The sequence below is a fragment of the Guyanagaster necrorhizus genome, assembly GCF_019112545.1.
Source record: "Guyanagaster necrorhizus MCA 3950 unplaced genomic scaffold BT62scaffold_5, whole genome shotgun sequence".
NCBI lineage: Eukaryota > Fungi > Basidiomycota > Agaricomycetes > Agaricales > Physalacriaceae > Guyanagaster > Guyanagaster necrorhizus.
Genome location: NW_025064884.1, coordinates 1,874,243 through 1,899,812, shown reverse-complemented (window position 1 = coordinate 1,899,812; position 25,570 = coordinate 1,874,243). Strand labels below are relative to the sequence as shown.

At 45.1% G+C, this 25,570-nt stretch overlaps 6 protein-coding genes across 6 annotated transcripts; 4 read left to right on the top strand and 2 right to left on the bottom strand.

Moving 5' to 3' along the window:
- Positions 1–13,589: 13,589 nt before the first annotated feature.
- Positions 13,590–13,905, top strand: BT62DRAFT_1002412 (uncharacterized protein; the record flags this gene model as incomplete). The annotated part of the gene is made up of 2 exons (XM_043176849.1): positions 13,590–13,651; positions 13,704–13,905. 2 exons carry the CDS (start codon positions 13,590–13,592, stop codon positions 13,903–13,905), a joined length of 264 nt encoding a protein of 87 aa, XP_043043576.1.
- Positions 13,906–15,081: 1,176 nt separating this feature from the next.
- BT62DRAFT_622558 (uncharacterized protein) lies at positions 15,082–15,627 on the top strand. Its single transcript, XM_043181642.1, has 3 exons — positions 15,082–15,240; positions 15,303–15,348; positions 15,408–15,627. The coding sequence occupies exons 1-3, from the start codon at positions 15,209–15,211 to the stop codon at positions 15,543–15,545; spliced, it is 216 nt and encodes a 71-aa protein (XP_043043575.1). The 5' UTR covers positions 15,082–15,208; the 3' UTR covers positions 15,546–15,627.
- A 1,050-nt stretch (positions 15,628–16,677) lies between these two features.
- BT62DRAFT_1073442 (uncharacterized protein) lies at positions 16,678–17,726 on the top strand. Its single transcript, XM_043178936.1, has 2 exons — positions 16,678–16,892; positions 16,942–17,726. Exon 2 carries the CDS (start codon positions 17,006–17,008, stop codon positions 17,687–17,689), a length of 684 nt encoding a protein of 227 aa, XP_043043574.1. The 5' UTR covers positions 16,678–16,892; positions 16,942–17,005; the 3' UTR covers positions 17,690–17,726.
- A 33-nt stretch (positions 17,727–17,759) lies between these two features.
- Positions 17,760–19,123, bottom strand: BT62DRAFT_1002409 (uncharacterized protein; the record flags this gene model as incomplete). The annotated part of the gene is made up of 2 exons (XM_043176848.1): positions 17,760–19,048; positions 19,105–19,123. 2 exons carry the CDS (start codon positions 19,121–19,123, stop codon positions 17,760–17,762), a joined length of 1,308 nt encoding a protein of 435 aa, XP_043043573.1.
- Positions 19,124–20,358: 1,235 nt separating this feature from the next.
- BT62DRAFT_928860 (uncharacterized protein) lies at positions 20,359–20,898 on the bottom strand. The gene is made up of 2 exons (XM_043185591.1): positions 20,640–20,898; positions 20,359–20,586 (listed from the first exon to the last, which is right to left on the bottom strand). Exon 1 carries the CDS (start codon positions 20,818–20,820, stop codon positions 20,656–20,658), a length of 165 nt encoding a protein of 54 aa, XP_043043572.1. The 5' UTR covers positions 20,821–20,898; the 3' UTR covers positions 20,359–20,586; positions 20,640–20,655.
- Positions 20,899–23,266: 2,368 nt separating this feature from the next.
- On the top strand, positions 23,267–23,653 carry BT62DRAFT_1002406 (uncharacterized protein; the record flags this gene model as incomplete). The annotated part of the gene is made up of 1 exon (XM_043176847.1): positions 23,267–23,653. The coding sequence occupies one exon, from the start codon at positions 23,267–23,269 to the stop codon at positions 23,651–23,653; it is 387 nt and encodes a 128-aa protein (XP_043043571.1).
- Positions 23,654–25,570: the final 1,917 nt, after the last annotated feature.

Sequence of the window (25,570 nt, the reverse complement as noted above, 5' to 3'; positions counted from 1 at the left end):
AGTGGAGATACTTCTCCACTTTCTGGTTTGCATGTTCTGTCTGCCTGTCGGTCTGAGGGTGATATATGGTGGATGCATTATATTTGATGTTTAGAAGGTGATAGAGATCATTCAGGAATTTAGATATGAATTGAGGTCCCCTGTCTGAAATGACCACTTGTGGCATCCCATATTTGGCATAGACTTCATCATACAAGATCTTTGCCCATCCCTCAGAGGTCAATTCCATTGAGCAGATGATCAGAATAATAGCCTTCAAGAACTGGTTGACTATGATGATTATGGCATTATAGCCATTGCAGTCAGAGAGTCTGGTGATCATGTCAACAGAAATATGAATTCATGGTGATGATAGAATCTCATTCAGATGGAGTGGTGCAGCCCAGGTCTGTGTTGATGATTTGCCCCTTTGACAAACTTCACATGCTTTAACATATGCAGTGATGTCATTGCCTATTTTGGGCCACCAGTATTCTTATAGTATGAGTTCTTTGGTTTTAGCAATGCCAGAGTGACCAGCAGTTGCATGGTCATGACAGATGATAATGATTTTGCCATATAGACCTTGGTCCCAGGGAATATAGATTCACTCATTATAGTGGATTAATCCTTCATCTTTTGTCATCCTCCATTTATGATTGAGAGATAGAGCCACTTGTTAGTCTCATTTGCAATAGTCCTGAGTCACACTCTTGATGCACTCATAGATTTCTTTCTCTGTTAGCATTATTATAGCCCTGAAATGTTCAGGCCTCAATAATGTCACTCTCTCATTGTCAGTCCCCCTCTTATCATAATCTACCTGTCAGCTAAGGAGATTGGCCTTTTTGTTGGCTGCTCCTGCCTTGTGATAGAGGGTGTACTGGTATTGACTGAGCTCAGTGACACATCTGGCTTGTCAGTAGTTCAACTTCTGCAGTTGTTGGAAATACCAAAGGTTTTGATGATCAGTCCAGATCTCAAAAACTTCCATGGCCCCAATTAGATAGTGCCACCATTCTTTGAGGGCAAGCATAATGGCAAGGAGTTCCTTGTCATAGATTTTGTAGTTTTGTTTGGTGATCATGAGCATCTTAGATAGGAATGCAACAGGGTGCCACTTTTCATCCTGCTCTTGTGAAAGTACAGCCCTGATGGCCTCTTTACTGGAGTCAGCCTCAACTTGGAATCTTCCTTTCTGAGTGAGAATGGCAAGTACAACATCCTCAGCTAGTCATCTTTTTAAGTCATTGAAGGTGGCTTGTTGGAAGGAACCTCAGGTCCAGGAGGCATTGCCAGTTAGTTGCATTATGGGTCAGACAATCTTGCTGTAATCTCAGATGAAACATCAGTAGAAGTTTGTAAATCCAAGGAAGGACTGTAGTTCCTTTTTCTTGATTGGCACTGGCTATTCCATTACCCCCACCACCTTGATGGGGTCCATCCTAATACTTCCTTTGCTAATGATGACTCCAAGGTACTTGGTTTTGAGTATCTCAAACTCACACTTCTCTGCCTTGAGGAACAGCTTGTGCTTTCTTATCAGAGCCAGTACTTGTTGCACTAGCTTCCTGTGTTCCTTCTTCATTTTTGACATGATCAGGATGTCATCAAGGTAAATGGTAATCTTTCCTGTGGTGATGAGATCCTTGAATATATTGTTCATCATCCACTGAAACATTGCTGGGGAATTGGTGAGCCCAAAGAACATGACTATTGGCTCAAATAATTCTTGATTTGTCCTGAATGCAGCCTTCCATTCATTCTCTTCTTTGATACAGACATTGTTATAGCCTCACTGAACATCAAGTTTGGTGTAATATCTAGCACCTCAGAGCTTGTCCATTAACTCCAAGATCAATAGAAGAGGATATCAGTTTTTGATTGTCATTTCATTAAGCTTTCAATAGTCTTGGACTGGTCAGAGCTTGCCATCCTTCTTTTTGACAAAGAAGAATAGTGATGCCATAGGAGACTTTGATGGCCAGATTCATCCACTGGATAGATTCTCATCCAGAAACTTGTCAAGTTCCTGCTGCTCATTGTTGCCAAGAGGATAGGTTTTGCAGTCCAAATTGGCATTGACATTTGAGATCAGCTCAATCACATGGTCTCATAGTTTTAGCTCTGGCAACTTGTTGAAACTCTTCTTTTTGAACAAGTCTTTGAAATTGCATGCTTATTTGGACACCATTTCTTTGAAGGTTTTCTCCTCCTTATATTCATTGGCCTTGGCAGCCAAGTTGTTAGTATGGTGAATAGCACAGATGTGTAGTTCTTGCTGGAGGTTGATAGTGAGGATGGTCTCCCTATCCTCCATTTCCTCATCTCACTGATCTTTTGGGTCTTCATCAGATAACTTGAATGGAATTTTCTGGCATCAGCATCTTGCAAATATGATCCATCTGGTTTTTCAGCTGATTAGCAGGTTATGATGTATTAGCTAGTCATGACCAAGGAAGATTTCCTTGGCCCCAAGATCTGCAATAGCTAAGTCAATTCACTCAGAGTGATCACCAATGGTGAGTCTGAGCTCAATGAATTTGGTGATCAAGTTGGCTTAGTTCTTTGTTCTGTCTGTGTTATAGACTGGGATTGGTGCCACTGTGGCTCAAGTCAGAAGGTTGTGCTTGTTGACAAAAGCACAGTTAATGGAACTCCCAGTGCACCTACTATTGACTAGTGCAATGACTTTGTGAGTGCTTCAAGACATGAGTGTCTTGATTTGGGCTTTGGTCAATAAGTCCTGACCCAAAGTCCTGGATTGTCAGATGAACTTCTGCAGTCCATGCAGTTTGTCAAGTCATTCCAGGGCCCAACATCACTCTGCTTCTCATATTCCTGTGATCATATTGTTGATCACCTTCTCAGCTTGGGTCTTGTGTACTCAATTCTTGAGTATAGCCTTTGCCACTTCTTCATTCCTTGTGTCCTTGATGGCCCACCAAGTCTATTCGATATTGAATGGCTTTAGCCAGCTGATGGGGTTCTCTACCTCTGTTCAGCCTGTAGGCAGTTGAGTCTGTTTTGGATTTTTAGCTTGGCAAACTTTTGATGATGATGCATCTTTGGGGCTCTCTGCCCCTCTTCAGCCCTTCATTGACACTTAAGTTGTCTTAGTTGGTGATTCTTTGGTGTGTGAGGTGGGTGATTGGGGTATATTCGAATGCATAGATAGAACAGGCATAGGATTAACTACAGAAACTTTATCAGTCCAGCTAGTGGCTGTTAATTGCACATCATAAGAGTCCTTGGCTGACCCAGTGGAATCGCTTATTGGTTGGCCCCATCTTTTACCTCCTCCACTTTGGTCTCCTTGCCAAGTTCTTCTTCTTCCTTCTGAAGGTCAGTGATCTGCACCCAGATGTCCTTATGTGTTCATTTCTTCTTCAGGCAGTCCTTCATCATATGGCCTTTTTGTCCACAATTGAAGCACTTACTCTTTTTCTTCATCTGATCAATGTCTATTGGCTTTCTGGCCCCTGTGTAGGTCATCTCTGTTTCAGTCTTCTGACTTTCATAGGTGGAGGCTGTCAAGAGTCCTGATGATTTTCTGGCAGTTGTCTCCAGCTTGATCAGAGTTAACAGGGTTGGCTTCTTGGTATAATCTTGCAAGGTTGATGATTCTGCTTTCTGTCTTTGTCGCTCCTTGTACATCTCAATGATTCTCTCCTTCTATTCATCATATCTGACTGGCATCAATGCTTTGACATCAATAGCAGAAATCATAGTGATATACAAGGAGGGGATGCCTCTCTTGAGGGCTTCAATCATATGCTCATCATTTGCTATGTCATCCTGGATACCAGCAAGCTTGGCAAGCTGCTCTAGCTTGTTGAAGTAGTTGGTGGCTGTCTTGTCTCCCATCTTATATTCTTTGATCTTCTGCTTGTGCACTTCTTGCACAGCTAGATCAATAAATTTGTCATGCAATATTTGTTTGAATACCAGCCATGAGGGATATCGGTAATGCTTCCAAGTTGATGATCAGAAGTTCAGAGAGATAAGAATCCACCAAGTTTTTGCTTTCTCTTTCAGATAGAAAGTGGCAAAGATGATTTTGTTCATATCGGTTCTAAGATATCTGATATAAACTTCAAAGTATTGTTCGCAATTGATCAGGAATCAGTCAATATCATCTGAGGTGCCCTTGAAGGGGCAAGGTTTCTGAAGTAGATCAGATCAACATTGTAAGATGGCTGCATTATCAGACAAGACACCCATTGGGTTGGGCCACTCTGAAAATGGAGGTCGACTCCACTCATGCAGAGGTCCAGAGAAGGAATGCAGAGAGTTGTCATTCATAACTTGGCTCCTCTGGAGCATGGCTTCTTTTCAAACAATAATGCCATTTCAGATAGTGAATCCTAGCTGAATGGCTTTGAGGTCGTCCTATACCAGTTCCTTCCCCTTGCCACTTCTGGTTGTCTTATCTGGCAGAGGCTGAGCCTCTAGTAGTCAGCTTCTCTTGCCAGTCCAGGAGTTCAGATATTTTATGCCTAGCTGCTCTTGGAGGTATCAGAGTATTGGCTCAGGGTCTTTTAGGATGTCAGTTGGGGTCCAGGAAGACTCTGATCAGAGCGGTGATGTCAAGCTCCAGTCACTGGGTGGCTGCACAGATTAGCTTGACAGTTCTTCTAGTGTGAAGGCTGGCCAGTGGAGCAGCTAGACCTCTTGTCCCTCCCCCCTCCCTATATCTGCTCTCAGCCTTCCCCCTTCTTTGAGCTCCATTCAGAGCTCATCTTTGATAGGGGTGCCTCTTTCTTCTCCCTTGGAGAAATAGATCCTTGGGTATGGAACCAGCAGTGAGGAACTCCCAGGTTGGAGAGTTTCAGACCCTTTTGTTTTCAGCATTCTGCTACCATTCCTTCTCCTGATTCATTCTTTTGCAGTAATCTCAGAATTCATTGTAGAAGTCTGAGTTAAGGAATAGGGTGGTGATTCACCTGTGTAAGAATTGCTGAAGGGCCTGGTTGCTAATTCAGGCTCTGGATGATTGTGAAACTCCATACTCAGGTAAGGAGCTTTCATTGGATAGATAGCCAGAGCTATCTGTGCTTTCTTTGGCATTGTCCTCTTCTGGGTCATCCTCTCCTCTTTCATTCCATTCAGTGCCAGAGGCCCATCTCTGGGGTCTCTGGGTTTGGATCCCATATTCACCTGGTTGAGAATCCCTGCTGTCATTGGTGTCCTTCAGGTCCTCCCATCTATCACAAGAATAGGGGTCATTGGCCAGCTCCTCATTCTATTCAGTTCCTGAGATCCACTTTCAGTTTTCCTGGATCCTGGGAAAAAAGCCCCATTCTGTCATTCAGCCAATCCCAGCCTACTGCCAATGCTGCTCATCAAGCTCATCTCCCTACTGTCTATCAGTGACATTATCCTATCAGTCATAGGCATAGAGATTGTCTTCAGGATTTTCATTCTATTCTATGTCTGAGGCTTATTTCCAGTGTCTCCTGGTCTGGGTGGTGCTGCTTAGTGGGGGAGATCCCCACTCTGTCCTGTTGCCCAGCTGCTGGTTGAATTCATTCTCCTCCTCTTCCACTAACTTGCTGGTGGAGTCAGAGAAGGTGTTGATTAGGGTGAAGGGGTCAGGGGTTTGGGAGACAGGTGGAGGACTGGAATTCCTCTGCTTCTTAAGGGTCCTCCTCACCCATGTTGCTAGGCCCACCTTTGGGTCCTAGTCCAGACTGGAGGAGGGTGTCAGTGTGGTCGAGGGCATCATTTGATGATGTCAGCTTGGGATTCTGATAGTGCCTGACTATCATGCTGGAGAGGGTTTCAAGAAGAAGGGTGGATAGTTTAAGGAAGTTGATAGAGAGGTCAGAGTTTGTGATGATAGACATTCATTCCTTGCACTTTGATAGGCATCAAGAAGAGAAGTTAAGAACTTCAGTGTTTGTTGAGAAAAGAGAGTTTGGTTTTCTCCACACTATAGTGCATGAGAAAAGGGAAGATCAAGCTTTGAGCTAATTGTTAAGCCCAAATTCTATGTGACTATCAACACATGATAAACTGTTCAGAACCTCACACTTCGAGTTAGACTGACAGAGTTCACTGATATGTCAATAGAGTTATGTAGTCAAGGCATTGCAAATCACTTGAGAGTAGATGGTGAAGAATAAACTTTAGCTCAAAGCTGGAGATTACCAGCAAGAGTGAGTCTCTTAAATACTGTACAAGGTCTACTAATAATACTACATACTTATTGTGTGTTTCTCTGTCTGTTATGCTCATTGTCCTTGAGCATCGCTACTGTACATAAAAGGTTGATTGTATATCATCAGATAATGTTGTTGCATTGAAAGACAATGATGGACTTGGCTAGTTGTGATGACTAAGCCTTGTCCCATAGCTCTAAGTGCTTGCTTTGGCACTCTGACTAAGCATAAATAGGAGTTAAATCAGGAAAGGAATGGAAAAATTGTAACAGGTATGAGTGGTTTGGCATTATCATTGTCAACAATGCTGTTATCCTGTATTCCTGCTGCTGATGGAAAAGACCACAGGTTGCTCTTGGAGTGCCTATCTGATACTGAGAAGATATCATCCTTATAGTCCTAGGAAACTGTCACCTCTCCACTCATTAACACTATGAATAGCATTTATTCAAATTTATGAGCAAGCATTCATAGTGATACTGGCACAGTGTAGAGAGAAAGAAGCAACTCATAGAAGGAATTATGCTATTGTAGATGTCAAGCTCAAAGTTGAAGGAGTTGAAGGCAAACACATCATAATGGGACTGTGATGGTTATCCTTTTCACACTGTCCTGTACCTTTCCATCTTTTCTTTCTTTCACCATTGAGATATTCATGGTTGGCAATGGCATCCTCTACTATCTCACCATTCCTACCAAACTGTTCTTCTTCTGCTCATTAATAAAGAACTGTCAACTTCAAGGAAGCCAGCAACAACAATATTGTTGAGCCTAGTACTCTGTCAATTGTACCTTCAGTTCTTCTTGGTCTTAAAAGTGAGTTTGGAATTCTGTTCTCATTCTGAAAAGCAATAAAACAGAACTTTGTAGATATGCCTTACAGACTTCTCATGGTCAACTATGATATATACACATGAGCCACAAGTATGAAGGATGACCATCCACTAAGCCAGCTGAGTACTATAATAAAGACTTCAGAAACAGGAGTGTAGAGTATTGGTGGAGGCACATACCATGAGAGGTTATGCTAAGGATATGAATGGCCTATCATTGCTGTTGCTGACTGTGATAGGCCAGCTGATAGCATATCTATGAATGCATTATTAGTGGGTTCATCATAAACAACACTGTGATAGTGGGTCTTATTGGCCTTCAACACAAGGAAGTCAAATCAGCAGTCAAACCTGGTGAGATCTTTGGATATGTCCACATATGGAAGCACCACTGGATTCCAGTAATGCTCTGCACTATTGACTCTCTTTTGCTCCAAGAGATATATTATCCAAGCCTTGAACTCTCTGGAGACACTGTAGCATAGGACATATTCATGCTTGTATGGCTGATGCTCTGATTGTTGGTGGATTTATCTGGTGGGATCTTTGCTCTGGAGTCCATATCACTGCTAGTGAGCCTCTACATTATCAGCCTTCTTCTCTTCCAGACCAAAGAGATTGAACCAGATGAGATCACTGCAGCATGAGATGTTCTCATATAACTTGTCAGAATGCTGACTCAAATGTGAGGCCATCCATGCTATGAAACTGTTGGGAGTGTCATGAATCAGATCAGCAACATCATTCAGATGTGGGAGAGATTGCAACTGGTCGAAGATGTTATGAAAAGACATCACATAGAGTGGCTCATACACAGCATAGTTTGCCTGCTCTTATTGAGTTCCATATTCCTTTCAACAATAAAATGATGTGCTCACCAAGGATCTTTCTATATAGTCAAGTTCCATATCTTCTACTGGCATGCCTTGGAGTCTGATGAACCTGGAAAGTAAGACATCAAGTTGAGTGGTGATGGTAGATGACAAATAACCAGCTCTGAACACCTCTCTCTTTGTTTTATTTTTGGACAGTTAGAAAACAAAGTATAGTTATCTCCTCCTACAACTAGCATCCTGTATTTTAGATCAAGTATATTTAGTTTTTAAAATCAGACAGATTGAGGTTTTAATGCTTGCCCAAAGCTTTCTATGCTCTATAGACAGATATTTGTTGAAGTAGCACACCTTCCATGTTGCTCTTACCTTATATAATCATAGTTACCAATACTGGAGATCAAAAGTCAACACTTATCAGCTTTTGACCTTCAACTTCAGACCTGGCTTTCTCCACTGCTGCACTATGCAACCTGCTCTCAACAGATTATAGGCTCTGTGCCTTATTAAGCCAAGCAAAATTTTTATTCTCTCTCATAAACTATTCACTAGATGTTGAAGTCTCACTCACTTTTCTAAGATACATCACTGTCCATTTGAAAGTTGCATCCACCCATCATGGGCCTCCACACACTCTCTAACTCCAACAGTCTCTTTTTTTCTCATATTATAATGAATGACTCAGATATCATTGACACCACCAAACATGGCTTTCTCAACCTTCATGCTGACAACTGAAACCACTTTGCACCTTTGTTCAAGGCCTATATATATATCAAGAGGCTATTTGGCCACTTTGATGGCACTGAGAAGCCACCAGAGCAAGTCAACCCTAGTGAATCCACAAAGCTTGAAAAGAAGGAGACAAAAGCTTATCTTCAAGCTCATTCATCTGCAGCAGGATATCTCTGGCTTTGCATTAATGAATCACAGCATGCTCACATCAGTCTTCTCATGGGTAAGCCTACAGCTATATGGTCAAAACTGAAAGACATTCACCAACAGCAAAAACTGAGCACCCATTTCAATGCCTATAATGCCTTATTCAGCATTCAGAAGGATGATAAAGAGTCTCTCTCTACTCTCATTGGATATGTCTCACAAGCTATATAAGACATCAAAGCACTCTGCTCCAAAAAGTTCACCATCAATCAACTTGATGAAGAGCTTCAATACATGACTCTCATCTATGCTCTCTCATCCAATTATGACAATTTTGTGTCATCAGTCCTTCTCCTTTATTCTCTCAGTCTTGACAAACTTGTTGCTGTCTTCCACACTGAAGAGATGCAGCACTGCTCTTGTGACATCACTTCAGCAACATCATTCAAAGCAAGCACTGTTAGAGTCTAAGCCACTTATGTGGCATCATCTGATACCACCTGCAGCTGGTGCACCAACTCTGAACATACCAAGAAAGAGTGTTTCAGCAAAAAGAAAGCCAAGGAGTGAGCTATACAGCATGTCCAGAAATGTTGGAATACAAAATTGGGCAAGAAGATGAGAGAGGCAAAGACAGAGAAGTCAAACATTGTGGAAGAGACTGCCAGCCAAGCGAGTATTGATCTCTTATCTCCAGCATCATCTAACTGAAATACAGACACAGATGCTTCATCTCACATGAGCCATTATCAAGACTAGTTTCATGTCTGGACACCACATGTGGTTCCAATTCAGTTAGCAGACAATTCAATCATCTATTCAGCATGCATGAGAATAGTTGTGTTTGAGCCTAAAGAGAAGAATGGAGAGGTCTGTGAGACTGTCAAGTTTCAGGATGTACTGCATGTATCTGATCTTTGCAATAACTTGCTTTCACTCTTCTATCTTACATGTTATAAGGAATATGAGATCAATATAGCTGGATCATCTGTTCAGTTCTTTCAAGACAAAGCACTTCATTTCTCAGCCACTGTCAATGATAACAACATCAGATATCTTAATGGCACCACTCACACTACAAGGCAAATAACCTCAAATACTGCAAGCACCTGTCCATTTGACCTGACTCTATGGCATTGATAAACCTGTCACAAAAGCATAAACATTGTCCAGGACATGTATGAGAATCAGCTTGTCTTAAACATGAAGATAAACAATATGCAATCCAATCCCAACCTAATTTGCAAACTCTGTTTTATAGACAAGCACAGGTGATATAATATTCCCTGAGGGCCCTCACTCCTTCCAACATGCTCTCTTGCAATTGTATTCTCTGATCTTAAGGGATCTATACCAGTTGCTACACCAGAAGGTTATTGCTACTGGATCACTTTTATATGTGGTGCTCTGCATTTTTGAGCTGTCACCTTGCTAAAGCACAAAAGTGATGCTCTGGCTGAATTTAAATGCTACAAAGTCTATGCTGAAATTTTTCATGGTCTTAAGATCTTAGAGAAGCAAGATGACAGTGGAGGAGAGTATATGAGTCATGAATTTGATCAGTTATGCATAGAAGAAGAGATATCAAGGTTCCATACTGAGCCTGATGAGCCTCATTAAAATGGAATTGCAGAATGTGCAAATTGTGATATTGCAGAAAAGGCTATTACTATGCTCTATGAAGCTTGTCTTTCTCCCTCCTTCTGGGGACTAGCAGTGCTTGCATTTGCATATATGTGCAACTGTTGCCCTACAGCACCACTTTCTAAAACAACACCATATACTGGCTAGCACAAGAAAAAACCTGACATCTCTAACTTGTGTGTCTTTGGCTGCTTAGCTTATGTCCATGTCAAAAAGAACAAGCAATAAGGCCTTCAACCATATACCACCAAATGCATATTCATTGGATATCTATCAGATACAAAGGCATGGAAGTGCTGGAACCCTGTAATCAAGAAGTTCATCATATCAAGCCATATCATTTTTGATAAGCAGATGTTTCCAGGAAATACAAAAACTCTTATTAACCCCTTTGGTGATCTATTTTCTTCACTCTCAAATCTGTCAGATTCTCCTATGCTGCCTGATCAAGGGAGAGACCTTAACAATGATGATCTTCCACCTCCAGAAAATCCTCCAGCACCAAATCCCTTATCTCCTCTAAGCCTATCACCTCCAGTATCACCCCTTCCTCATAATGTTATGACCTCTCCTGGCTCACCATTTGATGGATCTCTCTCAGACCTAACTTCATCACTATCACCACCATCTCCAACAGATCTAAGCAAACATAAATATAGAATACATGATGATGGCTTATATGATTCTAGCCCTGGTTATGGTCATGGAATGTGCTGAAATATCAACAATGATGATCATGTGAGAGATGCAGATGATCAAGCACATACAGCCTTTATGGAAGATAAAACTATTCTTGAAGGCATAGCTTTCTCCAGCCAAATAATAGAGCATTTGACAATGAAGAAAGGACTGGAAGTCACATTTGAGAGCATGACAGAAGCAGCTCACAAGGCATCCACACATGATGGTGAACCTAGATCCTTCTGTGAAGCTTTGAAACATTCTCCAAAGGAAGCTGCTATGCAAGAGATACAGGCACTCATTGAAAATGATGTCTTTGAATTGGTAAAATGCCCTCCAAATCAAAAGGCAGTTGGGAGTCACTGGATATTCAAAGTGAAATGCAATGCTGATGGATCAATTGAGCACTATAAAGCAAGGCTTGTTGCAAAGGGATACTCACAATGACCTGGCTTTGATTACACTGAAACCTTCTCTCTAACACCAAAATAGGCTGCCCTACAAGCTGTCCTAGCACTTAGTGCCCTTAAGGATTTAAAGCTATGGAGTGTTGATATCTCATCAGCATTTCTCAATGGTGAGCTGACAGAAAAGGTGTATATGGAGCAGCTGGAAGATTTTGAGGAGAAAAGAATGGAATGAGTCTGGCACCTCTTCAAGTCTCTATATGGACTAAAGCAAGCCAGGAGAGAATAGCATAAAAAGCTACATGCAACATTGACTAATGCCATGGGTTTTGAATGGATAAAATACAAGCATAGTGTCTGAGTTTACAAGAGGGACAGTGAACATATCATCATTCCAGTCTTTGTTGATGACATGACCATTGCCACAAAGACACCAGATGGTGTTGCAAAGGTCATCAATGATCTCAAGAAGCACTTCAAGCTTTGAGACTTGGGTCCAATATCTTACCTTTTTGGTGTCGAGATCAGGCATGACCAAGCCAACTGAACACACACTCTCTCTCAGTGCCAATACATCTTAGATATTCTGCAATGTGCAGGAATGGCCAACTGCAACTCTGTTCTGACACCTTTGGATCCAAATATAAAACTTACAGCAGATCAGTCTCCCAAAACACCAGAGGAATATAAGACAATGTGGACAATCCCATTATGGATCTGAATGTGCTCAGCTCTGTGGCCTATCTTGCTATTGCTATCAGGCCTGATGTTGCCTATCCTGTGAGCATACTCTCACAATTCAGCAAAAACCCTGGCACAGCCCACTGGGATATGATTACCTTACTCAGACTTGTCTCAATACCTCTGTAGACATGTTCAGTTGAGGGAGAGTGTTGAAGTAGCACACCCTCCATGTCACTCTTACCTTACATAATCATAGCTACCAATACTGGAGATCAAAAGTCAATGCTTACCAGCTTTTGACCTTCAACTCCAGACCTGGCTTTCCTTGCTGCACTATGCAATCTGCTCTCAACAATATTACACAGCCTGAACAAACAAGCCTATCAGCTTGAGGACCAAACCAGATATCTGGCATCTAAGGCAAGAGATGGAGGCTGCATTGGATGGATTGTTGGATATTCCTTGTGCTGGTGGTAAGGTGGTGGCAGAGGGTACAAGTGGTTTGGCATCATTGTTGTCCACCCCAATAGGCTGATGGATGCTGTATTGTTGTATATGGTGTTGGATGGTTCATCATGACTGGTGTGATGATGCTGGGTCATGTTGTCCTTCTTGCTGCACATGAAGTCCTCCCAGTCATTGGGCTCAGCAAGTGGGTCATAGTTGACAATGCACCAGAACAGCTCCCGCTCCTCCTCCACCTTCTTGTTGTTGTAGCATTGCTTGCTGAGGAGCATCAGCAAGAACCACCTGTCCCACACTAGCATCGAGTGGAGGCACATAGTCCGGGGCCTCACGGGGAATATAGGGCTGTTGGGATTTTGCTGGAAAGTTCTAGAAAGGGCAATCCGGCATCATGCTGAGAGTTGATGAGTAAGCCCAAGAGAAAGAGAAAGTTGTAGTAGATTCTAGATATAAGTCTGGAGAGTACAAATACAAGCTCTGTAGGAGCTGTAGAATAAGGAGTTCATACCTTCTGGCCTTACCAGCCTGGAGTCTACCCTGTGCATCACCGAGGATTTCCAACAAGGGCCTATCATTTAAGATCGACAGCATATGTCGATGCAAATCGAATGGGTGCATAAGTGGTGTATGGCTTGGTACGATGTCAATGTTGCTCCTCCAGGCCATAACTTGTTCGGTGACCTGGATGTGATTGTTCTACCACCAATTGAGTTCCCCAGTTTCTGTACCAGTACGATGCACTCACCAAAATTTCACCCTCACAGGTAAGCAGCATGACACCCATCTCACTCAGAGGAGTTGCCAAAGCCCTATCCCTCAAACCTATAACATTCCTGAAACCCAAGACCTTGATCTGCAATGTGGCGATCAGTGGCAACTCCTTGATATATGCGATCGTACTCACAAGGGTATAGGTCCAATCTCGGACCTCCAACACTGATACCTCCCAGTCCTCCATGTCAAGGGGTGAGTTCATTGGAAACTGACAGGTTGGTGTGGTCGTTGTACTAATTTCAAATGACCAGCCCTGAAGACGAGCCATTGTTTTCTTCCCAGACGTCTGGCAAACCACGGCCAAGGTGGGTCCTACTTCATTCGAGGTTAATTCTCAGGCTGAGAGTTATCTCTTAGGTTGTATACCACTACCTGGCACATGTATGACAAGATTTCCCTGTCCTCAAGTTATCTCCTCGACTGGCTCGCCACATGTGTATCTAACACAGAAAGGACCGTCCTCTTTTCTCTTTCGCTAAGAGTTGCTTGTGGTTTTCTCTTTTGTTCGCATTCGCACCTGCCTACCAGCTGGTCAAATGAGGCTCCGGGACGGACCTAGCGTGAAATCCTGTGGCGCGGCATCAACCTCGCTTCACACGTACGCCGCAAAGGGTCAAGGTCCGTAATCAATTTGTTTTCGTGCTTTCGATAAGTATCTGAACAGTACAATGCAGAAATTCCCGGTTTTCATTTGTGCAGAGCAAACAAGTGTTCTCCCGAAAGCAGTGGTCATTGTCGTACCAGAGAACGCTCGTAGGAAGAGATGTACGCTCAAAACTTCATACTAGGATTTCTCCAGGAGCTAGTCTACAAAGATATTTTTTCTTCTCTTAGTATTAATGGGGCCCGCTTTTTTCAGCTAGCACGGGCTTGATCTCGAAGAATAATGTGACAGAGGGAACTATATACCCATGCGTTTTCCAGTCTTTTCTTGCTTCTTTTTGTACTGAGGCAGGACAATGCAGATGCTCTTCTTTATCGACTATATTTCGTTCCCTAGCGCAACCGACTCGCCTCCAAATCTCTGGATTGTAAAGGTGGTCGTAGCTGAGACATATCCTTTTGTATGTCCTCGTCACAATCATAGCATGGTGCAACACTAAATCGTGTTTTCAGATGTCGCAAATCCTCCGAGTATGTACTTATCCAACGACAGATGATAGCTACACTGTGCCAGTTCTATGCTTGTAAGATCAATATGAACCCGTGCTTCTGCTCTCCAAGCTCGTCAATCCATAGCTGCAATGAGCACCGAATCCCATTTCGTAATGCAGAAGAGAGGAGCTGACGGATAAATTGACGAGATAAAGGTGTGTTTTGGGTTCCTTGTTGCGTTGCCTTCCTAACGTTGTCCAGACCCTCTTTTCTTCAAATTTGCTCTTCTTTGCATTTTTCTTGGACCTGCCGATGGTGATTCGATGTTCTCAGTATCTTGTATGCGTATAACCTAATACATTTTGTTGCAGGTTTCGTCTCTTGATACAGGGAAGGGTCTGATAGCCGAATATATGTGCACGACGCTCCCTTAGCTTCGACATCCATGGCTCTTGTAGTGACATCATCGGAAGTGATGACCGTGTTGAGGAGTGGAGACGTCTCGAGCTGCATCTGTGGAGAGAGATTGTACCTCTGGGATCCTGACAGTCTCTCCACTCTCGTCTATCCACATCTGTAACCACTCATTCTCGCTTGACTCGTTTATTACCATGCGCTTCTCTCTCGCCACTCTCATAGTTCCCGGCCTCTCTAGCACCGCCAGCCGGAAGCAGAAACCGCTGTCCAAGCAAGGGCATATTACGGTTCTTGCGCTCCTTGAAAACCGTCGTGGACCTTGCCAGGAACGGACAAGCACTGTCCATTAAATGTCCCAGAACATTGTTCTTGCTTCGGCGACGTACGTTCTCTCTCCTTCTCTCCTTCCGATCCTGATCAGCTTTGAACGGCCCATCTGCGAAGTGCAAGGACCTTTGCTTTGCTCACGAGAAATGCAACTCTTGCCAAGGTATACATCTGAAGCTCGTTCTCTTCGACCGTTCATTGACAAAAGAGTTTTGTTTCTAGTCTATACCTTCGGGGAGGCTGCGGAAGAGTTCATCTGTGCCCTCTTCGAGGACATCGTCAACATTTCGACTTTGGAGGATGACTTTGAGGATGACTGGGTCGACGACTGGGTGGAACTTCTATGACCAGGCAACGTGAAGCTTGTGACTTCGGACATGCACTATTATTGGAGTCTTTTGTAGGACATTTTTCATATGTCAAAAACTGGTTTTTGCTTGGCTATTCTCACAAATGCCTTTTAGTCCTGACTGCAATAGTGACGCAATTCCGTAAAACATTACCATCCACCTCTTCCCGTGAGCCACTATGATGGGAGTCTCTGCTATCAATCTCATCATTCTCAACGTCACTTTTGTCAGACGACGATTAGTAGAATTGGTTCCCGCCTATCTCTATTACTTGATGCATCTTCCTCCTTGGCACCCTCAAAGCATCCTTCAAAACATTCGTCACATTTTGATACCAGATATCATATCCTGAAACGATCCTACGGAACCGCATTTGATGAAGTACTGATACTTCTTCAATGTGCCAACATTGACTTACCTCCCAGTCGTAGTCCCATCTTCATTTGAAAGAGTGCCTGTAAAGCTAACATATGAAGATTAACGACTGCCAAGACATTCCCATCAGAGCGCTCGAAGAATCCGTTGATAGTTACGAACTGTTCCACCTTGTTGAGAACAACGAGGTCCTCTTCATCCCGTCCTCACATGCAATGCATAATGAAATCGAAAAGATAGCCGCAACCTGCGAGAAATAAGGATTTCATAGAAGAGTGCTATAACATTTATGAAGGTTGAATCTTGATACTGAACTGGTATCGCTAGTCGAACGTGATACTGAGCCTCTTAACTTCTAATCTATCTAGCTATCGAAGGTCCGAATGATCGGTGGAAATAACATGCCTCATTCCCCTTTGACAGGTTAAATCAGTTTCTCCCTTCGCCTTAGTAGTACTGGATCGCAGCTATTTCTCGCAAGCACGGTGTCTATACTTACTAAGTAGACAGTCAACAGTGAGCAACATAAGAGACGCACCGTGATAAGCATGCGCCTGGGAAAATTTACAGTGACACAAATTCACTTACACAAGATGACGAGGGAGTTACTTGGATTCGAAGGCTTCGAAACTACAGGATGACGCGGTGGAATGAGTGAGAAAAATAATAAGCGTTGATGTCCAAATCGAGAAGACATCAATTGTGGTCTCGTTGGATCCGAAAACCGGCATTGTGCTTGAGGCTTCTTTCAATTCACTACTTTTGAGTCCTACCAATCTGTTCGAAAACCAGCTCAGTTCACCACCGTAATACAAAGAGCTAATTTCGGTCTCCTTATTATCCTTGCAGCCGTCTTCTCACTATGATCTATCATACTCAGATGTTCGTTCCTACCTATAATCTTACTAGAACGCAGTCAACCCCATCGTTCGCTGGCAACTCATCACTGATGGAGTATACTCAAGGTCTTCGAACGCTATCTGTAAGAGATTTGAGTTATAATATGTATCAATGTTTACCTGTACCTTTAGCCACGCCTATTGCGCCTCCATATTGATCGGACTATCTCTTTACAACTGACCACTATCATCTTGGATGGCTCAATGTTCAGCCTCGGAGAACTCTGTTGCTATGCAGCAATACTCTATTCGACCCGAATCTCGACATACTTTCGAGGTTCTCCAGCAGTTGCCCCACTACACGCCCTCAACTGAGTGTGCGTCGTTACCACCAGTGACTGCTACCATGCTCGCATCCACCTCTGGAGATGCGAATCCTTTGTCTACGGCTGCTGCGCCACTGCTCCTTTCGCACTGCAATGTGCTGTATCGCCCATCAGGCGTCATCACGCTGCCTGAAGGTACTCTGGCATCGGACACCTGCACCCAGCGACGTTCTCGGACCCTCCCTCACCCCCAGGCTCGATCGCCCCACCTGTGGCCAGATCGAGTCGTTCTTCTCATTATTCTTCGATCCACATGCTCCAGACAACGTCTTAGAGCAAGGACTTGCTTGTCGATGGCAGCTGAGATCTATGGGTGTCAACGACCAATCTCGTGGCTCGGCTCCCCCTGCTTATGCCCACGAAATGACTGTTTCCATGCATCTACCACTGGTATCTCCGTGCTGACCTGCGAGCAAACAGCTTCCAGTAGCACCGGCCAGTATACCAGTACCAAGCCTAGTGATTTTACCACGGAGAGTGATACCAGCAATCTACGTGCCTTGGGTGAAGACGATTCCGAATCCGTATATCACGGAATGAACAGTAGTAGATGATAATTTCTTCTTTGTTACAGTATCAAACACTAGTCAGTAGAGATAATATCCTACTTGCTGATGAAGAGTCCTAATCCCTCCAGGGTAAGTCTGCGTACCCCCAATCCAGCCATGCATCCACCCCCCGGTGTTCGCATATCGCTTCAAGCTCTCTCCGTGTCTCCGCATCCCAAGCAGCATCATCTCCCAAACAACGCAAATAAGGATAAAGATCCGGAGGATCGTATTCGTCCTTGACGGTAGTGAGCTCCGACACGCTAAGCTTCCTCAACTTTGGCCAATGGGTGTCAATGAGTCCCACCAACACAGCCGGAAGATTGTGACACTCCAGTATCTCCAGTACTTCGAGCGGAGAGCTAAGAAAGGGCGCCAGGAGTGCTTGGAGCTCCTTACCAGCATTAAAGCCAAATTCGATATCGAGAAGAGTGAGCGAGGTCAATGCAGGGAACGCTACTTTGCGAGGAATAATGAGGGATATCGTCCCAATGTTGAGACTCGTCAGGATAGAGGAAGATTGTCGGAGCAACCCGACGATACACCGGTTCCATGGGCATGCATGATCCTCATGCGTGTCCGTGTCGGACATGCGCATCCGCCCAGTAAATCCGATCTTGATGTGTTTGAATTTGCGACCGGCAAACACTCGTCTGAACAACGTTCTGCGAGGACACCACTGCACGGGAAGCTCGATGCTTTCAAGGCGAGGCATTCCCCGCAAGAAGTGCCGACGGTTGACGATGTACGGGTCGCCTGTCCCGTTCAGGTCGAGCGACAGGGTGCGTAGAGAAGGGAATTCGGTAGCCGCTAGACCTGCTGTGGCATCTTCAAAACAGAACCCACTCAAAGAAAGTGAGCGAAGTGATTGAGGAAGGGTTTGGAACACCGAATTAAGAGTATTGACCACTTCTGGAGACAAATGCACTACATCTGCGGGTGCCCGTTCAACGACCGATATGACGGTGGTGTAACTGTCCTCTAGGTCTCTTGGCGTTGGACGGATGTCCAGGCGGAGAGACTGGAGAACCTCAAGTTTCGGCAGCGAAAGAAGGAACAAGTCAAGCATGCTAAGGAGATCGTAACCGGGTACACAGAGGATTGGGTGAAGCACCAGGTCGAGGTGCACGACGTATTGGACGCCCCGGAAGCGAAGTACGTCGAGGAACGGTCTCATGTTGCGTATATCATGATAACGGATGGTGCGGTAAAGGTGCCGAAGGAAAACATCGCGGAAACGTTTGGAAACGGAGCAGAGGGTGACGATCCCAATTTTTGTGTTGTCGTAATGACGCTCCTCCCGTACTTCCGGTGACAGTACTTCCTCGAGGAGTTCATTAGGAAGAGCTAGTATGTATGCGTTCACTGTACAAGATTTGTCAGCAAAGTAAGCCAATGTTGCGAAAACATCAGACACCGACCTGGCTGAGGAGCAGTCATGTTTGATGAAGGTGATTGTCTGAACTGACAACAGAATCCAGTTCTTATAAGCATCGTCAATAACAAATACGGAACACAAAGGAAACGAGTTACATTGTATTGAGCGGAACACTGTACTGCCCCCTCCCAGGTGCTCAATTACTCGACCGTAGCAACTCATGTTCCAAAGTTGATACTTGGATGTTTCGCGTAGCGGAACTAGCACTAATCCACGTCTCCAATAACATCTTATATAAGGCGTAGCCTGGGAAGTATCGTCGTGGACGGCGACATGCGCTTGAGATCGCCGCAACGCCACTGAACGAGGAATGTTTTGCCGGTTGCCGCACCTTTGTTCCCATTAAAGAGGCCTACAAACATCTCAGACTGTCGTCCAAAAACAAGACCTTTGTAATCGCACCTACCTGCTGCCGCATATACTTGTTCTACATTTCAATTCAAGGTAGACCTTGTAGTCAGCCCAACGTCGCTAGCCTGAGTTGCGGAATTGTTGTGTATTCCACCTCGAAGACTCGTAGTCTAGATTAACGAACGCTGTTCGGTGCTGAAGACAAAAAAAGAGGGAAGTCTGTGCCTCGATAATGAGCCGATTTGGTGTTCTTCGGCCTAAATATCGAGGTCAGGATTGGGAGAACGTAATAAAGTAGGAGGACCGCGCCTTTGCATCTGTCTTCACGAACATGCTCTAATCGCCCCTCAAGATATATCTTGCGCCGTTACGAAGGGGTATTTTAGTGACAAGGAAAAGAACGAGGATCTAGACAACGTTGCATGAAAGGGCAACACGACCAAGAATGGAAAACATACTGTTCCTTGCCGAATTCTACTCTCCCCCTGCATGATCCATGGTACAGGAAGCCCATGCTAGCCAGAAAAAGAGGAGGATGGCGACCAGAAGCACGTCTCCGTGTCGGTTTTACTAGCGCAACGACCGCCCCGCTCCATATCCAGCATCGCCCTTCATTCTGCGAGCGACTCGACACATACGTAGGCAGTTCTGTTAAGCCAGATCAAAGAAAATCGCAGGAGAAAGTCTGTAAAATGTTTTCGCTCAGTAGGAGAAGGCGACAGAAAAGCTAAGATAGCATGCCTTGTCCTTCTTCAAAAGTAGAATACTATCTTGCGCCCGTCAGAGGTATGAAGATAGGCAGGGAGAAAGACAAACAAGGGAGATATCGAGTCATTGCAGACGTTGAGGTCTACGGCAAAGAGAAATGTGACGTGACTCCGTCATCCTTCCTCTCGACCACCACTGCCAGCAAATACGTGAGCCCGCTACTGGCAACAATGCCTTCTGCCTGTTCATTGCTGCTGCCATAAGTGACATTGTTTTATGACTTCCCTCTGACGAAGAGCAGCCAATGACAGGAAGACGAGTCGGCGAATCGCACCGTTATCTCTGCTCGTCGACACATCTAACACAAAACGTACTTCGAACTGACGGGCTTGCAGACTTCGAACAAGTGAGTTTGGAAAGATATTCTCATTCTGAAAAGAAATTGAATGAGACTTGTAGATACAACTGGACGTCGCTACATATGCGCATGGGGCATGAATATAACCGACGACTCTCCGTTGGTGCCAGTGAGCCAGCTCGGGGTTGTAGTGGCGACGACCGGGCATGGGTTGTGGAGCAGTGGAGGGAGCCCAGTGGGCACGATCCACCATGGAAGCTGAGGGTACGAGGGTCCTGTCATTGCTGTCGTTGACCCCGATGGGCCGCTTGATAACATATCTACAAATGTGTTATTGGGGTGTTCATCGCGAACAACGTCGCGATGATGGGTCTTGTCGGCCTTCTTGCTTCGTGTCATGGCGACAATCCAGGCATCGAATTCCACAGGATCAGTGGGTGGAGGTTGGCGTGAGGGCTGTTCGCGCTCGTATAGCCGTTCTGGATGATGGTATGTGTCATCAGCCCTCTCCTGGAGAAAGAGAGAGACAATCCAGGCATCAAATGCGGCGGGATCAGTGGGAGGCACGTTGCGAGGAGCATTATGGGGAGCCTTGAGTCTTTGTGGCATGGCAGCATAGTTCGCCTGCTGAGAATGAGTTGATCTTTACTTTATTTAACATCTCGCCAATGTGCTCACCAGACTTCTCTCAATGTAGCCGAGGTCTAAATCTCCCATGGGCTTCACTGCAACACCGGTTGTCCTAGGCATGGATTCAATCGCTCCTGCAATCCCTATAGTGTCGATCTGCAAGCCGGTGAGGTGTGGCTATCAGCATCGCCAGTGAAATCGCACTCACTAGGGAGTAAATTCTCTCAGAGAGGAGCGTCTCATCCTCTTGAGTCTGAAACGAGTTCATGTCCATATTGGAGCTATGAAAGAGTTCAACCTTGTGTGGCCGTAGCTGATGACAAATTGGGAACCCTGAACGCCTCTCTCTTTGTTTTGTTTTCGAACGCCGGGGAAAACGGTATCTCGTCTTGCATATAACATCTAGGATGCGGCATGTAGGCTGAGAATATCGTTCCTGTAGGTCTGGTTTTAATCAATTTATTTTTACCTGCTAAAATCGAGTGGCGACTCGCCTTGACTGGCTCGCATTAAAGTCTTAGTGTCAAGGTCCACAGGTGTGTTTCTTGGGGTTCCCCCCTCGCTTATGAAGTTCTAAAGCAAGGTTTTAACCCGGTCTTGGACGGCAATGAAGTTGGGGGACCGTTTGTTACTTTGAGACGTCGAGCGATGGCAACTCTTTGCATCTTTCCTTCGTTTCATCAATAACATTTCCATGCCTCATCAGACGCCCGACTTATCCGAGGACGAGCGGTGCCAGCCCATAAGGAGGTGCCTAGCCTAGGCATGTTAGTGTGCCGGAACGTCCTGTTGGGAATATTTGTGGCATGTTGCAAACTCTTCTCCGTACGCGAGCTTATGCATGCGCGATCTTGGTGCGAAGGACATTCCGCTAGTTCTTATTGAGACTCTGAAAGGGGTGCTCATCTCTAGGCTCCCTCGCCACTCGAGTGCGTGTTCCTTTCATTGGCATGGCTACTTGCTCATGAAACTTGTAGACGATGATCCAGCCGTTCCATGATTGAGGCCTTGTGCTGGTACCAACGCTAACAATAACAGTAACATCAGTTCGCTCTCCAATAAAGCTCACTATTCAGCCAAAATTCTATCTGGGCTACGCTATATTTATCCTAATTTAACATGGGAAAGTAATTCCCGCCTCGCGGAGTCATCCCTAATCATCACATACATGTCCCGAGCCATGTCTTCGAATAATACGAGAGTCTGCGCAATGGTCGTAAAGACGGGCGTGTACTGGGTGACAAACGACATGATCTCCCTTGGCTGTCTAGTGTATGAGTCAACCACTCGACGCCGGAGACTGTACTTGGCTGCAAGGTATGATGAAATCCTCATAGACGAGATTCCAGTTCTGTAAGACAATATTGACCGCTGAGAGCCAAGGATTAGAAAGAGAATCCGCATTCGGGAACATTAGCGTACTTCCATGGGGTTCGGTAGTACGAAAGGTAACGCTGCACGTGCGTCGTGACATGCGTTCAGAGCCGTCACAATCTGATTCTGAGATTCGCCCATCACGGCGCTGCAGTCGTATTTTGGCCATTTCTCCCGTTAGCTGACACGCCGCAAAAATTCGCTTTGAGTCATATTCTGGTTTACTTTAGAAATATCCGTTTATCTGGTACTTTGTCCGAATGAGAAAGCTTTCCTTGGTCGGGCTAGCTTTGCCGCAATGTTATCTACTAGCTTCGTCCTTCTCTCTTCTGGCTTTGATACTCTTTCTAACAGTCCACATGTATACCTGTATGCGGACCCTGCTCGTGGCCATCTGGCATCGCTGCCCCGGCTGTATGCAGCCCACTGACCCAGGAACCTAAATATGGGAATACAGGAAGAACAAGAGACACTTGTGGGCAAAGAAACAGTTCTTATCGTGCCGTGCCATGCTGATACAGAGACCATGAAATGGTATAAAAAGGCTGGTAGCAGCCTTCCAATCCTTCAAGTCGCTCTTGACCTCCACTCGGGCTTCAATTTGCAAGTGATACCCTCCTCTGTATTTTATACCACTTTCCTTTCCTTTCCTTAACCCAGGTATGCTGCTTATCTCTGTTCTCAGTATCGTTCGCTCATGATGAACCTGAGCAGCAATCACATCATGTCTTTCGATATGTTCTCACTCATGCAACGCAGAGCTCAGGGACGCAGAGCAGGAGCAGGCGGAGCTCGAGGATCAGGATCCGGATTCGGGGCGCCAGGGGGTTTTTCCAACTTCTTATCGGCGGGCAACGGCCTCGGCGGGCTTGACCCCAAGGCATTCACCGCGTTCCCCATGGCGCCTTCGTCGTTTTCTCCCAACTCCGCTCCCGATGTGCCTCAGCAGGCGTCCGAGTCGCCGCCGCCGTCGTCGTCTGAATCATCGCAGGAGCCCACTGCTTCGCCTCTTTCCGGCGGCCCAGCTGGTAACCTCGCATCTTTGACAGGTCTCGCGGGCATCGACACCGGCATTTTTGATTCTTTCCTCGGGTCGAAGAATGGGCAGTAATTAATTGCCAGTGAGCGGTGTCAGTGCCCGAACAGCGAGGGAAGGTTGATTTGATTTGATCTGGTTTTTTGGGGGGTTGATTATTGTTCCAAGGACCGTCTTTATCATTTAGCGTACTTTGCCACACCCATCCCTAATAATTATACACACGGAAACGAGTTCGCAGCGAAAAGCACCAAAAACCCACTCAAAGTGAAATTTACCCAAATCGAGGAAACTTCGGTAATTTGGTTCGTTCTGAACCCTTGTTTTGTTGTATCTCCCTACGAAGTACCCTAGTTTGTTTGTATTTCCTTCTAAAGCCTACGCACCCTGCCCAACCTCCCGGCGAATCCTTATCTGCCTCCGTCTACTCCCTATTTTCATTATCACTTGCCTTTACTTTGTACTGTACTTATATGACTTTACCTTGACTCAGAATACTGTGCCTATGATGATTCACTCTATTCATTTCCCTCATCCTCCAATCACCTGTACATTAGCATAAAAGATGTAGGGACATCAATACACTTAGAATTCTCTCGTCGCTATTCCCTCCGAACCGGCATCGGACCTAAGAGGATAGGGCGATACCTCACTTGATCAAATGCGGGGCTCACCACTTTCTTTGTGACTTGCAATTGTCAGAGAGCAGGATATACTCTCGCATTCGTACGTCTAGTGGTTTTACCAAGGTTCTCGATGCTGATCAGAAAGTTTTACCTGGCCGGGTTCTCACAGAAATTGTATATCACTAGGAAGTAGTGCTCTACCCCTCCTGCCATATCAGCCCTCGACCAACCAACCACCCCCTATGCTAATCCCACTGAAATGTCCCACGACGTTCCCCCTGACGATCCTCTCCTGGCCCAGCTTGCCGCTGCACTCAGTCCAGATGCATATCATGCCCTGGAACCTATCCTGCAATCTCCTGATTCGCAGTCAGAATCCCTCTCGTTAAGACTTTTGCTCCTGCAAAAGAGAAATGTCAAGTGCGAGAATTGAGGTGTCGAGGGCAGAATTGAAGTTGAGTGCTGAATCGGGGAGGTGTGTATGGAACAACTGGTTGTGACGAGTGACGGTTACGCAGCCCTTGTCCTCATTCTTTGATATGCGTCGCGCCGTTGCAAGTCTGCAGAAGCGTACCAGAGTGAGGTGTCACCATTAGGGGGGTGATATCGTCGGAGTCGTTCTCCATTGTAAAGATTCTGGAGAATGTAGCCATTTCTAGTCATCAACTGGTAAGTATTCTTGTCTGAAATGTCACGGATAATAAAAGGTCCATCCCAGCGAGGATGGAGCTTTGACTGACGTTCGCTCTGTCTCTTGACTAGGTCACCAATCGCTAGGCCTCGTTCTAAGTATCCTTGCTCCTGTTCCTTCGCAATCCGTTCAAGAAGCTCGTGCCCTTCTGCATTGGCCTCCTTTCTGAATTTCTCCAAGTTATAGACACATTTCAGGTGACATTTCTGAAGGGCTTCGATCTCCTTGTCAGTAGGAGGAAGGCGTACAATATTGTAGACAGTGTCATGAGGGAGGCGAGGTTCACGGCCACAGAGCATATAGAGTGGGGAGTGGTTGATGGAACGGTTGATATGGGCATTGTGGGCAAGGAAAGTGTCAGGCAAGTATTTGTCCCATTCATCCTGTCTATTGGGTATCGTATAGCGAGCTAACATCTGAACGCAGGTGTCATTAAACTTTTCGAGGCGCCCATTAATCTGTGGGTGATATGGCGAGGTATGGAGGTGATGAATCTTCATGCGTTGAAGGAAGTTTTGAACAACGTAAGACATGAACTCTTCTCCATTATCGGTGAGGATAGCTAACGGTGCACCCAGTAGAGATATGAGCAGCTGGAGCAGGGATATCACGGATTCGCCTGAGCGACGAGGTAGAGCTTTACCATGAGTAAAGTCTGTCACTAAATCCATGGAA